The 14,479-nt window shown below is 49.0% G+C and overlaps 1 protein-coding gene across 1 annotated transcript in view; it reads left to right on the top strand.

The window, feature by feature from the left end:
* The first annotated feature begins 8,443 nt into the window (after nt 1-8,443).
* The window catches only part of RAB40C (RAB40C, member RAS oncogene family), a 29,569-nt gene continuing 23,533 nt past the window's right edge, over nt 8,444-14,479 (top strand). Inside the window, exons 1-2 of the mRNA XM_009278245.1 lie at nt 8,444-8,498; nt 11,441-11,514. Coding sequence (XP_009276520.1) covers nt 8,444-8,498; nt 11,441-11,514 — 129 coding nt within the window. The remainder of the gene's footprint in view (nt 8,499-11,440; nt 11,515-14,479) is intronic.

Raw genomic sequence — 14,479 nt, 5'->3', positions numbered from 1 at the left:
GGGGGGGGGGGCTTGTGTTGCTTTTTTCTTTGCGGTTTTGGGGTTTTTTTTTTAATGAACTGGAAGCGTAGCGCGGTGTATCAGGGCTCGCGCTGCCGGCGGCAGAAAGGCCACGGCTGTTCCTTGAGATCGTGAAGATCTGCAGGAGAATTTGGCCAGAGAGGTGGCAGAGGGGTCGGTGTCTGATGTAATCCCTGGATGCGCGAATCCCGCAGCGCAGCTGGACGTTCCCAAGCAGAGCTCTGCCTCGGCACCCCGCTCGACGAGCTGAGCCGATTTCCCATGGCCTCCCATGGCCACCGCAGGGGTTAACGCAAGGACCGAGCTGTACCCAGAGGAAGCGGGTCTGTAACAAAAGAACAGGAGTGTTATTTCCAGGCCAGACCTGCTCTCCCTCGGTAGCTGGCTACCGCGAGCGCAGCTTGGTTGGTCCGCCTCCTGCAAACATCAAGGTTTCTAATGGAGCCCATGACAGACCATTAACTACAGTGTCACAAGACCGTAATTAAGAGCCAAGGAGTGGTGCTGTGCTATTTCCTGCGTCCCCTCGCTGCAGTTAAAGCGTAACACGGCCTGGCGGGGTGTGGGTCCTGGGGTGGTTTTCAATCTGTCATCCTTCCCCCCTCCCCCCCCAGCCTCCGTGCAAAATAACGTCCCCAAGGGCTCGACAGAAGCAATCCACTTCAGACCCTGCATCATCGCCACAACCAACCCCAGGGCTGGAGCAGGTGGTGCTTAGTTTTGCCTGTAAGCAGGAGTCTGAGGGAATCGGGTGCTTCTCGATGCTCTGTGTTGAAGCTGGCTGAATTTAGAGCATAAACGAGCGGCACGGCTTGGCTCCTGGCTGTGTGCTTGGTCCTCAGAGCTACTACCAGCTTCGTAGGAGCTGATGCAAGCATGCACCTGCTCCGCAGAGATTTACAGGGAGGTGGTGACTCAGAAGTCAGGATGCTTGTGAAATGAGAGCAGCAAATTCTGGAACTAGAAGGTTGTGGTATCATTCATCTCCTTGGGTGTCTGGCTGAGCTGGTGCGGTTTGCCTTCGAGGAGATGCTTGGTGCTTTTAAGCTTCCCTGAAGAGAGTTTGTGTCTCTGAAGAGCCTGCCTCGTCTGGGAGCTGTAGATCCGCTCCTAGGAGTTAGTGTTACTAAGCAGAAAGGGATGAAGAGTGTAACGGGGTGGTTGTTTGAAGTGAAGTGTTGAAGTTGGAATTGTCTTCTGGTAGAAGTGGTTTTGACCGCTGTTTTGAAGCAGGCGATGCAGGAGTAATAAGTACGATTGCAAAGTGAGTGTGCAGTGGGTTCTTTGATATATGCATAAAACCCAAAGAACGGTGAGTTGGGCTATCGCTGTAAAAGCTTTGTCTCTGTACCCGCTATTTTATAACAACAAAATACTACCTTCTTTCTTCTAGGAAAAGAAGTCTCGGTGAACTAATATTTTCAGAACCTTCCCTCATCTTCTGTGGGCAGTTGAACCCGTTCCTAATTAGAAAATTAGGTCACATGCTGTTTTTTCACAGTAATATATGCTCTGATAGTCTCTGCTTCTGTTGCTTCTCCGAATCTACGTGCCTTTTGGGTAATCAGATGGAGTAGCTTTGAAATCTGAGTGAATTTGATACTGCTGCTATTCCTGACAGCCTTGGCAATCAAACTCCCTCCGTCTCTGGCGCAGCTGGGATGTGCGTACTGACAGGGCACGCTTCTCCGCCAGCGTGCTTTCACTCTGCCCTGACGGGGACCATCCCCTGACGTGAAGGCACTTAGATTTTGTGAACAGCTAGTGCCTGGCCCCCTTTTTGACATGGGCCTAATGCTGTCCCAAAACTGCAACGGTGGAACGTTATGTAGAGGCTCTTTTTGTAAATCTTTTACTTGTCAGTGCGTCGTCCTCCTCCTCATCCCCTCCCAGGCCCTACATCCCAATTTGAAACAAGTATTGTATCATCTACTACTTGTTTGATCTGTCCAGAAAACAGAACTTGCCATTATCGATGTGAAATGGAGTATGCTGTAGGTTGATCTTGTGATTGGGACATCTCGTGTCAAGCTCTGGTGGGGAGGGGTAAAGCCGTTGTGCCCTCTCTGTCGTGTTGGGGTCTGCTGCTTTTACTGTGTTGGCCAATGTTTTGACACGGGTTTTTTGAAATGCGGTGTGAAATGGATTGTCCTTCCAGCTCTGGGAAGGCATACCTTTAAAAGTGACGCTCTGCAAATGAAGCTCTGTGGTTTCGCTGCTGCTCATCTGCCGTACAGCTGGCCTCTTGAAAAGGGTTTGAGGGATTCCTCTCTTCTCCATGAGCGGCTGGGTGTTGGAAGAGCAGGCAACCAAGAGATAGCCCTTTTTCTATCAGTACTGCTTTTGCGAGCAGTCAGCAGCAGGCATCCTCTGCTTGCTTATGTCCAGTTTCTGAAAGCCTTGGGTGCAGTATGAGCCGTGTCTTTCTTAAAGCATCGTAGTCGCTTCTGTCCGTCCTTGTTCAGGATCCCTGAGCCGAAGCATCGCTTCTCAACTTAGTCTTATAGCTTGGCACCTCATACTAAATCAGGCACGTCTTAAATTAGACACTGCGGTTCCTATTGTGTATAGCAAGACCTTAGCAATGTCCTTTATTTAAATTGCTGTCAGAAATGAGTCTGGTCCATGTAAGCAGAGGTGGTTGTTACTCCCTGGATGCTGATGGCCTTTGCAGCAAGAGGTGTGAGTGATGCCCCTGACCATTGCTGCGCCCGAGCTGCAAGGACACTGGGTATAAAACTTCTGGTGACTTAAAAACAGCATTTTGAAGAGGGATTTGAGGTCCAGTAGTCACCTGCGTGTTTCTTAGCAGGTTCATGCTGAAGTTACCGAGTGTATCAGTCTCCAGGAGCATCAGGCCAAGCACTCCCTGTGCAGAGCAGGATCTGCCCCCAGGAGTGTTGTTTGTGTCGTGTAGCTGGATACTGTCACCTCCCACCCCCAGGAGGGTTTGTAACCGAGGTGGACTTTTACTTTTTCTTGGCGAGCCGCAAAAGGCCCTGAATTAAGCCATCTTACTAGTACTTTGGCGAAAATTTGGGCTTTTGGGAGAACATTATGGTTCTTTCTTCTGGGCTTCCAATGTTGTCCTCCTTCCCAACTTTCCCCAAATCTGCAGTTGTGGAGGCAGGGTGCCATTCGCAGAGCCCCACCGCTGCTCTTGACAGCCGGAGGACCTCACCTGGGAACCAAAAATCCTGCCTTTGCCCCGAATGCCCTCTCCTCTCAGCACTCGCTCCTTCTCCTGAGGTACAGGGGTGGGCTGCTCTGGCCCCTGTGCTGTGAGCTGCCGTGTTACGGCTGACTCGGAGCAAAACTGCGTGCCTTACTCACAGGTACGAGTCAACTACACAGATCGCTTTTCACTTTGGTGCTTAAGTTGCCCACTTGAGGTCTGTCCTTATCCTTCCCCAAGTACTGAAGCAGGACAGAAACGTCTCTGGTTGCAGGGTGGTTTTGGATAACGAGATGTGGTGGAGCTGTGTGTGAAAGTGGGGGCAGCGTATGTGCCCTGCAAAAGGAAGACAAGGCTATTCCTCACCTGAAGGACCCGTGGCTTTGTCACTACTGTGTCATACATCCACTCTCGAATATCTAGTTATTCATGTGCTTGTGCTGAGACGGATCTTGCCTAGCTGGTTTGTTGGCTTGCTTGTGAAGCCAGCCCTGCTCAGGCTGCATCAACACCGGGTGAGTCAGGGGAGGGCTCCTTGCACGGGGGCGCTCGGCAGGCACGAGTGCCGTTGCTGCCGTATGAGATGGTGCCCCGCATGCACCAGAAATAGGGCCGGGCTGGTCTCACCACGCAGACGTGAATGTGATGTGCTCCATCCTCACGTGATGGAGGGCTTTTTCTGCGGCAGAGCCTTCCCCCTCACCTGCTGCTGTTCCCATAGGAAAGGAGAAATGTGTGTTAGGGAAAGAGTAGAGCATGTTTCTGAGCAGATGGCTTTGATTGGAAGGGGGATGGATTTTTATTTTTTTTTTTTTCCCCCTCTCCTCAGCTTCTATTAAGAAAGCGATGAGAAGGAAGCCTTATGTCCGCACTCTGATCTCCTTTCAAAAAGCATGTGAAAGCTGAAGTGAAAGCATTGCCCTGCAGCGGGGATGGTGCTGTGACCAGCCTAAAGCAGTGAGCCCCAATGCCTTGTTTCGACCCCATCCCTTAGCTGGGGCTTAGTGCCTTTATTTGAGCACCATCCTTAGGTGCTCTGTTACCCCACTGCTACCCAAAGACCCAAGGAAATGTTAGGAAAAAGGCAACTTAAGTGCTCAATTGCAATAGCTACCGACAGGTTTTATGGTTCAGATAAAAACTGGATCTTTCCCAAGAGCTCTTCCCCCGTAGCAGAAGCGCAAGGAATTCAGCTTCGGGCAGAGGCGGTGAGCCCACCGCAGCTCGGTGTCTGTTCAAGGAGCAAGGTCTGGGGCAGTGTAGCTTCGTGCCCTTTCCCTGGCCGGGAGGGCAGGGAGAGGCAGCGTTAACAAAGAGCGGCTGAAGACACTGCTCGGCCCTAGGAGGTGGTCAGGCCCCTCCCAGCTGGTGCTGTTTGCCTGGGGACCTCACCACTGCTGTTTAATTACCAGGTTGTTTATTTGAGTGACCCACATCTTTGGATGTCTTTTCCCTCTGGTTGTTTTTGTGCAGCTGTCTAAATTTGTAGGTCCCTAAGCTGTCCCTTTCAAGTCTTTCTCTACAGCAGTTACTCTCTCGGTATGTCCTGTGACCCCTCAGGTGCATCCAGAAACATCATCTGTAAAACTGCTCTGCTTTGCTTCGTAGCAGTCTTCAAGTTAGTCACTTGCCAACCAGATCGCCTGTACCACAACCAGCGTACGCAGGGATGGAGGAAAGGGGACGCCTTGTCTCGTCTTCCTCGCTGCCAAGGAGGGCGTGCAAGGGGATGCTTCTCGATGCTTCTGCTCCTTGCCTGTTGAGTTTCCAAGGCTGATGGGGGAGGTGGTCTCTTGCTTCTCGTCTGCAGCCTCTCTGTTTGCTGCCGTGTTTGGCTGGAGGTCCTGCTGCACTGCTGCAGTTTGCCATCGCTGGTTTGGCCGAGCAGTTCTGCTTTAAACTCCTGCAGCTCCTGTAAGGACAGGACCTCTGTAAATACCCGACAGCATCTAACCTTCCCTTCTTGAGCGTACAAGAAACAGTTGCTGGGTGCACCTGTGTTCGGTAAAACCTCGGGGGGAGCAGCACTGATGTGGTGGCACCTTCTGAGCGTAGACACGGGAGCTACAGATGTTCAGCACAGCCTTGAGATTGCAGCTGAGTGCTCATCACGGCGTTGCTGCAGTGTGTCAGGGCTCTCTTTGGCATCAGTGGGGGGGGAAATGCTGATCCTGGTGCTGCTTTGCTGCTGCCTCCTCCGCCCTGCCGGTCCATGTGCTGCCGGGTGTGTTCCTGCTGTCTGCCGGAGCAGCGTTGTCCCTGTCGGTGGTAGACACGAGCTGTCTGGCTGGGCTGGCCTGCTGTTTCAGAGGCTGCACGCCAGTGGAAACTGCTGTTTATTTTCTGGCATGACTGTATTAATTGGAATAATGTTTTCTTTTGAGGCTTTAGCACTCTGATGCGAGGGGGATTGAAGCAAAATGTTCTAAGTGCAGCCTTGCCATCACATCCCTGTAGTGACTGCAGAATTGATCTGCAGGGAATGCTTCAGCTGGACCACACTGGTCGTGCTGCTAGAAATCTCTTTCGATGGCTTGCAGAGTGGAGAGTGGTTGTTGCAGCAGTTCCCTGTGTCTGCCAGCACTTGCATCAGTGTACTTTAGGGATGCTCGCTTCCCTGTCATCAGGGATGCAAAACTGATCTCATCAGAGCAGGCTTTGGCTGAGAAACAACTTCAGCATCTCTTATTTCTCCGTTGTTTACTCCTTTGTGTGAAAAACATTTCCAAATGTACAGTGTTGTACCTCCATCTCTGCTTGATGTGGGACTAACTAGCTGTGGCTTAAACTTAAAACCCAAAACAAAGCAAACAAACAAACAAACCCCATCAAAACAAAAAACAAACCCCAAACTGAGTGCCTAGCAGGTTTTGATGTCTTCAGCGCTCTCTCAAGTCAGGATTAATGCATAGCATCGTAGGAGGGTTGTTTCAGGAGGGTTGTTTCAGGAGGGTTGTGTTTTTGTTGTGTTTTTATAAAGCTGGGGAGTTATTCTGCAAAGTTCTCGATGGCACTGGGCAGTTCTCGCCGCCTCTAATCCCCTGTATAAAAGCTTTGCTTTTACATGGCTGTTAATATGTTTCTGACCCCTAAATGCATGAAGGTGATATGACTGAGCAGTATAAATCTGAAATGGGTGGAATGTTCTTCTAATAACTGGGATTAAAAGTTTCTCTGTATTTTTTTATCTTTAAAAAGCGAGTAGGTTTTGTGCTATCCAGCTCCTGCGCTGGCATTGTCCGCTTCTCTTGGTGCGTGGGGTTTTCTGTTTGGTTGTTTCGGTATATAAGCCGCACGGGAAAGCCCATGGAAAATGTCTCCTCCTCCTCCGCCCCGTCTCCTTCAGCTTTTGTTTCCAGCTGTTCCCTGGCATGTTTTCCTCCGGTGGCTTCCCTCTCTCAGAAGAGCAGAGGATTGCACTTGCACATAGCTCCAAGACAAGCTTAGGTTTTGGAGCTGAGGTTTTATAACCCTGCTTTTTATCTCGTTTTCTTTCCCTTTACCCCTCACCTTCCTCTGGCAGCCCAGGCTCGGCACGGAACGAGCAGCGATACAGAAGCATTATGTCATAGCGGTTTCTATTTGATTGCAGGCAGAGGATGAGGAAGGAAGCTCTGATGTGAAAACCTCCAGCCCCGTTTTGCTAAACGGTTTGCTGTGAGTTGGCACTCACCTGAAGGAAAATTTCCCTGGGGCACAGAGGATCGTGGCTCAGGGCTAGGGCCCTCCATTGAAGAGGTCTGTTTGTTTCTGCAAAAGTTGTAGTAATAGTGAGGTTGCAACATCAGCTCAGAGACTGACTGTTCCTATAGGGCTTCTGTTTGCTGAGAGCATTTTTACGTAGCCATAGCTTTTTATATTTTTTTTCCTCTTTTCCAGCTCCTCTCTGTCTCATTTCCATCACCCCATTGGGAAATTAGACAATGTTATATCACTTTAAAACTTCGACACCTGTTCTGCAAATATAACCCCTGAGGTGATTAATGTCCTGTATGTGCTGTGCAGTGCTGCAGGCATTTCAATATGAATAATCAATATCAATATCAATAATCCTCACGCTATTCAGACAAAATATTTGCTGTTTAAACCATCAGTGGTTAAGGAGGAGACGGGCAGAAGGGGACACTGAAAGGCTGTATTTAACTGGCAGTTTAATAGAGGGTGCTGTGCATCTCTGGAATAATCTCCTTTTAAAGAAAATGCGGATTTTTTTTTTATTTATTTCTTTTTAGAGATGTCATTTGAACTTATTTTCCAGCCCAGCTTCTGAGTTCCCTGGCCTATTTGGGGGTTTTATTGTACCACTTTCCTGTCTTTGCAAATGATTGTCTGCACACACACCCAGTCATGTACACAGAAATCACCCTGTCTTCTGTTTGCTTCTGTACCGGTTTTAATAGCAACAGGCTGTTAAATTTTGCCTGTAGTTCTGGAGGCCGAGTGGACAGGAGACCTAACTAGACGAAAACAAACAAACAAAAAACCTCAAAAAACCCCACCCCGCTATTTTGCCTGTGCTGTTTACTTAATCTTAAATCATCTCTTGTCCTGAGAGCTGTTCTTTTTCTTATGCTGAGAATCTGCTTAAGTAACTTGATGGTAAAATCCCTACAGGAAACAGTGTGCGGGTCTGTGCTACGGCACAAGGAGATGAAACTCTGTGGGGTTGATCTTACCTAACCTGAGAGCCTTGTCTGTGCTGCTCGCCATGCTAGCAAACATATGTTTACCGTGAAATGCCTCCTTAGGTTGAGACACGCTTGTGTTCTTGTAGGTGTCATCTGTATTATAAGGTTAAAATTCAATATTGTTTTCCTATTTTTAAAAATGCAAAATGCTGGCTTTCTCCTGGTAGCAGCAAAAGTCGTGCTTCGGAGTTGCAGCCAGGGTAGCTGGGGTGAGATCTTTGTTCTGCAACAGCTGTAGGTCAGGAGGAGGAGAGGACCTGGGAGGCTCCAATTTGGGCTGAGAGCGGAGGGTTTGAAAACGTGATTTCAGGCTGTTGAGAGCTGCTGTGGAGCCGCTGCGATGTGGCACGCTTCGTGCAGGTGTGTAGAGGGGTGCTTGCTCTGCTAGCAGGGCCAGCCGATCCTTTAAGGGCAAGGAGGGACTGTTGGGTGTACGCAGCGATGTATTGTAGGTCAAGTCCCTGGAGACTTGTTATCGCTGGAAGCAGCACACCGAAATGTGAAACCAGTGTTAGCAGGCATCCTGGTGCTTCCAGCGTGGAGCAGTCCTTTTTCCGGCATGGGGCTGGTGGTTGGTGCAGCGAGACCAAATTCGAGAGCCAGTGAAATTCATGGTGAGTGGTCTCTCTGTAGCTGCTCCGGGAGCTCTGTGAGTGCGTGTGCTCGGCAGGCATGTGGTGCTTAACCCGTCTACGCCCAGCTGAAATGCTGTAGCCTTCTTTCTGGGCGTTTGGGTGTACAGCGTCAGTCTGGAGACGGCTGCGTCATTGCTGGCTGCCCCTGTTGCGGTGTTGCAATGTGACCCTCTAAATGGCAAAAGCTGGAGATGCCAACTGGCGTTGAGCAGCGGGGTGTGGATGGCAGGAGGGACTGCGGACGCGTGTCCCGCTGATTGGAAACTGCCGCCGTGTGCGTCCGGATCCGTGTGCGGGATCCCCGAGCAGGTGTGCAGCCGTACGTGTGAGCCCAGCACCTCGTGCAGGGTGGCACGCACGTCAGCCTGGTGGTGATGCCACGAAGGTCTGGTGGTGTAGAGCAGCATTTCCCATGTATTAACGTGCACAGTGTTGAGAGGTGTAAATGTGGAAGGTGAACCTCTTCAATAGCCTGATATTGAAGGTATTTTGGACAAATACTTAGATTTTTTTGAGTGTTGTGGGGCTTTTTTTGTCTCCAAGTGTATCTTGGTGTTTGTATGGTAATCCAGCAACAATGAAGATTGTTATGGTGCCCTCTGATTTTCCTCATAGGCTGTCTTTGTTTCTGTGTGCAGCTGTATAATTTTTATGGAGATGTGAACTGCAAAGCATGAAGAAACTCTTTTGTTTGTTGTTGCTTCTGTGCATAAAATCGTTCTTGATTTTCTTCTAAAGCACAAATCCACTTAACATCCCCAATTCTGGACTGACTTTTGACTGTTTCTGTGGCTTCCCGGGTGTCTGCTGAAATTGTTCGAGCTTTAGGAACAGATTTACTTCTGGCTCCAAATGCCGTTTTCGGATGCAGTTGTCATCCTTAAATGAGCCCAGAACAGAGTTCCTCTGTGCGAGGACCACGTAGCTGCTGAAACGCTGCTGGGCTGTGGAGCAGGCAGCGGAGAAGTGAAGTCTTCTGCAAATCTGGGCTTCCTAGAGGTCTCCGAATAAGTGTTTTGCTTTTGGCTGGTTATAAAACCAAACAAGCAATTACTTGTCCGAGATCCCCACCTACGAGCCCTCAGCTGTAGATGACAACGCCTGGGAACAAACTCTGACACGAGCAGCCTTTTTGTGAAAGGCTTCCAGTCTAAATCAAAAGCACTCTCAGTTGAAATGAGATGGATGTGAGTGGAAAACGGAGTACGTTTTTGGGAGAAAATCCACAAATTTGGGTAACTTTAAATAATTGAAAGGTGTTTGTTCTCTCTGTTTCTGCATGTGTCTTTGTACGAGGTGCTTGGCAGCTTGTTGGATGTATCACGCAGAGCTGCCAAGTGCCGCAGCAGCTCCCTTGAGTTGGCCGGAGCTTGCGTGATGTGCTGAGCTTCGTGCGGGGACGTGGGCTCCTGGCCGTGCGCGTGGGGCTGAGCTCCTCAGCTCAAAACAGCTCATCAAACTCATCTGCTGCACAGTTAAACAATCAGAAGCTCCTCGTTACCCCCCAGTGAGTTGTGCAGCGAGAGTGGATTCTGTATTTGCTGCTGCGAGCAGGTGATGAGGAAGGCTTGAGCAGATGGCTTCCATCTACCCCTGTCCCCCGGCCAGCACCGTGCAGGAGCAGCACTGGTCTCCTGCGTGCCCGGTGAGAACTGAGACCTCTTGATCCTGTTCCCAAGGCGGCTGCTTAGCTACAGTGCAGGACAGGAGTGCAACATCTGCGTAGAAGCAAATGCTTTCTGACCCTCAGCTCCAGCTCTGCAGGCACAAGCTGGGGGTGTTTTGCAGTGATGCTGTTCAGGAACTTTTATCACCCTGCTTAAAACAAAGAAGTAATACTGCCAAGGTAAATGCTAACAGCAAAAGACACAGACCTGGGGTGAATCCACCTTTGTTTTAAAGCATATGTTTTGTTGTCCCCTGTTGTTGGAGATAATTTGTTGTTTGTCTATCTAAAGAGTAGGTAATTGAATGCATGACTCAAACTGATGAGCTCATGTGTTGTTTGGAAGGGATTTTTTCTGCGGCTCACAGCTCTGAGCTGACTAGCTAAATTGCTGCTGTTAATGTGCTGTTGTACACACTTTTTAAGGTCAGATGACTTCATCAGTTGTTATTTGAATAGCTTGAATTCACTTTTTTCATCAGCTAGTGTTTATGTGCTCATACCACATTTTTTCTGAATGATTTAGTATCACTTACAGATGATGGAGAAAATAACTACTCTAAGTTAATAGTAGGAGCTGCAGTGGAAGGTAATGCCCTGGTAGTATCTTCTACGTACAGATGCTACTGCCTGTCCTTTAAATTACTTGAGTCAGAGGATCTAGATACCTGCGTCTTTGGTGCACGCGTTACTTGGGTGCTGGCCCCAGCAGCTGCCCTCTGCCTAGGAGCAGATTTTGGTGTTGGACTAATACATTCAGGTGTTGCACACCGCAGTGCAAAACCTGTTTGCTTTGAACGTGCATTCAACAGCTGGCAACTCCTGGCCTGCTGGCATTTCTGTACCCATCTGCCTCGCTGACTAGAAATGAAACAAGTCTTTCTGTATCGACTTCTGCTCACAAGCGAACAATTCTGATATGAGTCTTCAGCCCTGGCTGCTCTTTTACTCATAGGCTGGTGAAGGCACAAAAAAAAAAAAAAAAAAAAACAGAACCCGAAAAACCCCCAAATAAGGCATTTTGAACTGCGCTCATAATGCATCCTAGCTTCGTATTCTGCTTCTTGGAGCAACTTGGCTGCTGGACTCAGTTGCTGCTGTAGGTTGAACATCTCACTATAAACTCTTCTTAAATGAAAAGGTGCAGGGTGTGGGATGCAATAAGAGGGAATGTGTGAACATGGTGACGGGGGCTCTGTGTGTGTGTTTTGGGGGGGTGTGTGGATAATAACTGCTGTCGTCTTGTGGAATACAGTTGTTCTGCAGGAAGATGAGTCCCAGGAGGCCAGTGCCCACTCTGGTTTTAGCAAAGAGTCTGTGGAGAAGCTGGTGAGTTTGTACGGTGCTGTCTGTGTTGCAGGAATGTGCTATGAAACTTCTGGAGTAGCTCTGTCCCTCTTGGCCTGACCTAGCTCCCGGTACACCCCCAAAGCTGGGCACTGGAGAGGGATGCTGCCGGGAACGCTGCTTGTGGATGACACCCTGCAGGTGGGGGGTTATTTCACTCTGAAATAACCTAACGGGGAGGGTCTCTGTTCAGACGGTGGTGTTAGCTGCTGTCCAAATTCCAGCTGTCAGCCCCACGAGTGAGCGCGGTTCGGTTATGGGGGTGGTAGTGGTCTATGGGGTTTTGCCTTGGTTTTGGGGTGGGGTTTTTAGCATGCCGAGGCTTGGAAGTGGGAATGATGCTCTTATTCTGGAGCTGGTCTGCTGTCATGTCCCAACACAGACCTGGAGCTACTGCACCCATCTTTTGGCCTCAATTTTGTGACCTCCCATCATTTCTCTTCCCTCGTTTGTTCTCTTCGGCTTGTTGATGAGGACGGGACTGGCTGGATGTCGCTGCTTCTGCCCTTTCTCCGCACTCAGCAGGGACGGGGGCATCCCTCCTAATTTGTTTTGGGGGAAACCAAGCGGCACGCTATCCCAGATGTCAGGTGCGGCGCGGTGTTGCTGCTCCATTGGGAATGATTATTGCTTTTTCATCGTTAACTTGACCCTACGAAAACGTTGGCCGTGGTCAGTTTGCCGGCCGCTCTCCCCGCATGCATGGCACGCCGCGGTCGCTCCGGCTTTCTGAAGGAGACAGGCAGCCTTGCTTGGTGCCTGCGCACACAGGGGCGAGGCTTTCCATTTTAAAACCCAGCTGCGAGAGTCATGGCTGAGAAAGGTCTAGTTAGCATCTGTGACACCCAGGGACTTGGTAGAATAAACAGTCGTCTTTGGACACTGCTCAATTATTGCTGGCATTTGGGATAAATTAATTTCTGCAGTAATGGCTTTAGGTTGAACTTACCGGAGCACAGAAAGGCTCTGTTGTACAGTCACTGCACTGGTTTTTGCACAGATTAATGGCTTGGTTGGTTTTTCCTCTTTTAGTCCAGCTGGAAGGTTTGCCCAAGCCCTTTGGAGGGAGAGGGAGGGACCTTTCAGCAGCTTGCGTTTTGCACACACAACTAAGACGGCTGCTAGCTTATGTGATTAAAAAAACCTGCCTGCGTATCCCCAGAGGTGTGCCGAGGGACGGTGGCAGGTTGGGGAGCCCAAGCGATACCCAGCCAGGCTCTGCCAGCCCTGCAGGAGCGTCTCGGAGGAGGGGACACCCTGCCCAGACCCCTCCCAGGGCCGTCCCGGGGAGCCTGGCCTGGCTGCCCGTGAGCGGTTGTCTGGCCGGTAAGGGACTGCCAGGGAGGGGACAGGGCTCATGTGTATAGTTTACGTCTTCCCAAAAATTCACAGTTGGTTATGGTGTTCTTGCTGGCATCCACAGCATTGTCTGTACTGGTGATAAAGGTTTTAAACTAAATTTACCTGTCTCTGCTTAGCCGCAGCTCTTGGAGTCCTTGCTGTTGAGAAGCTTTATTGGAGACTCATTCTTAACTTTCTCCTTTTGCAAAAGGGAAGGAAAAATTTATTTATATCCCATTGACCCACTCTAAAGCATTTCTTGGTGTTTATCTACTTTTAAATGAATGTTTTCACTGCCACAAGACCAGCTGCACACTGGATGATTTACGGCTTCTGATCCTTCCTTGTGTATTAAGTAAGGATTTCCACGACACTTGGGTTACAAATTCATTGCAATTTGTCTGTAAAGTCCGCCACGCTGATTGGGAGGTATTCTCAGTGCTGCCCCAGGAGAAACAGGGTTTGCTCGATACTCTTGATGGTGTTTGCCTGTTTTATAATCACGACATGTCTTTAAATTTTTCAGTTATTAATTTGCCAGTTGCTCACAGAGACCTACATCAATTTCTCCTGAGGATCCTCTTGAAGGCGATGCAGCGTGACCAGCCCTTCATAGCTGGCTACTCGAGTTCACTGTGATATTGCAGCAAGTTAAATATTTGATGTGTATTCTCTCTTTTTTTAATTTTTTTATTTTTATTCCAGCCCCGCGCTCTTCCCTCCTCCCAGCAGTCACTGGTCAGTGTGGCATTAGACCTGCAAATTTTTAAGAAGACCTTTTAAGAAGTCCTAGACCTTTTTCTGGACTCGGCGGAGTTGATGACCTGTAGGAAAACGGAAGCATCTGGGGGGTGCTTTGGGGGAAAATCCAGCATTTTCAGTTAAACAATTGTGGCGTGGTGGCTTTGGCTGTACTAATGACAGTCACAAATGAAAGTCCGTCACCGGGCTTGCTGGGTGAGGCACTGCGGTGGCGCGACGAGTGTTTCTGGTGACTTGTGAGCCAGTGTTAGAATTTCCCGGTAGAGCAGAGCGTTTCTCTAGAGGTGCCAACAGATCAGGCATATCTCGCTCATCAGTCCGCCTCTGAGGACTCAAATGCCATCATTATTAGGAGAGTTGCAGAATGGAGCCACTCTGGCTTAATTATGTCTATAGATGAAATAACAATCTGCCAAAAAGCAGCATTAGTCAGATAAGTAACAAAAGTCTACTCAATTTATCTTATTTTCTTATTTATATAATGCATTGAGTGAAGGATTGGCCTTGGCTCGTCATCATTGTGCACCTCAAGTTTTGACTATTGACCTTATATATCACTTTGCAAATGGGTTGGTTGACTTCTTTTGAATTATAAATAAACTGAACCCAATTTAATTTAACTTAAAAAAAAAAAAAAGAGAAAAGCTGAGGTGGCATTATACAGCGCATGTCTGTAAGCTGGGGGAACTGATTATATTTTTAATGTAGCTCAAATAATGTGCGTTGGTTTTTGTTGTGGGTAGACTAACAGAAAGTGAGGTGGTGGATTCCGAGCTCCCACAAGCAGAAAACCTCATTTAAGAAATGAGGTGGCAAAAGCATCTTTGGCCAATCTGATTCACGC

The sequence above is a fragment of the Aptenodytes forsteri genome, unplaced genomic scaffold (genome assembly GCF_000699145.1).
Source record: "Aptenodytes forsteri isolate BGI_AS27 unplaced genomic scaffold, ASM69914v1 Scaffold26, whole genome shotgun sequence".
Lineage (NCBI taxonomy): Eukaryota > Metazoa > Chordata > Aves > Sphenisciformes > Spheniscidae > Aptenodytes > Aptenodytes forsteri.
This window is presented reverse-complemented; position numbering and strand designations above follow the sequence as displayed.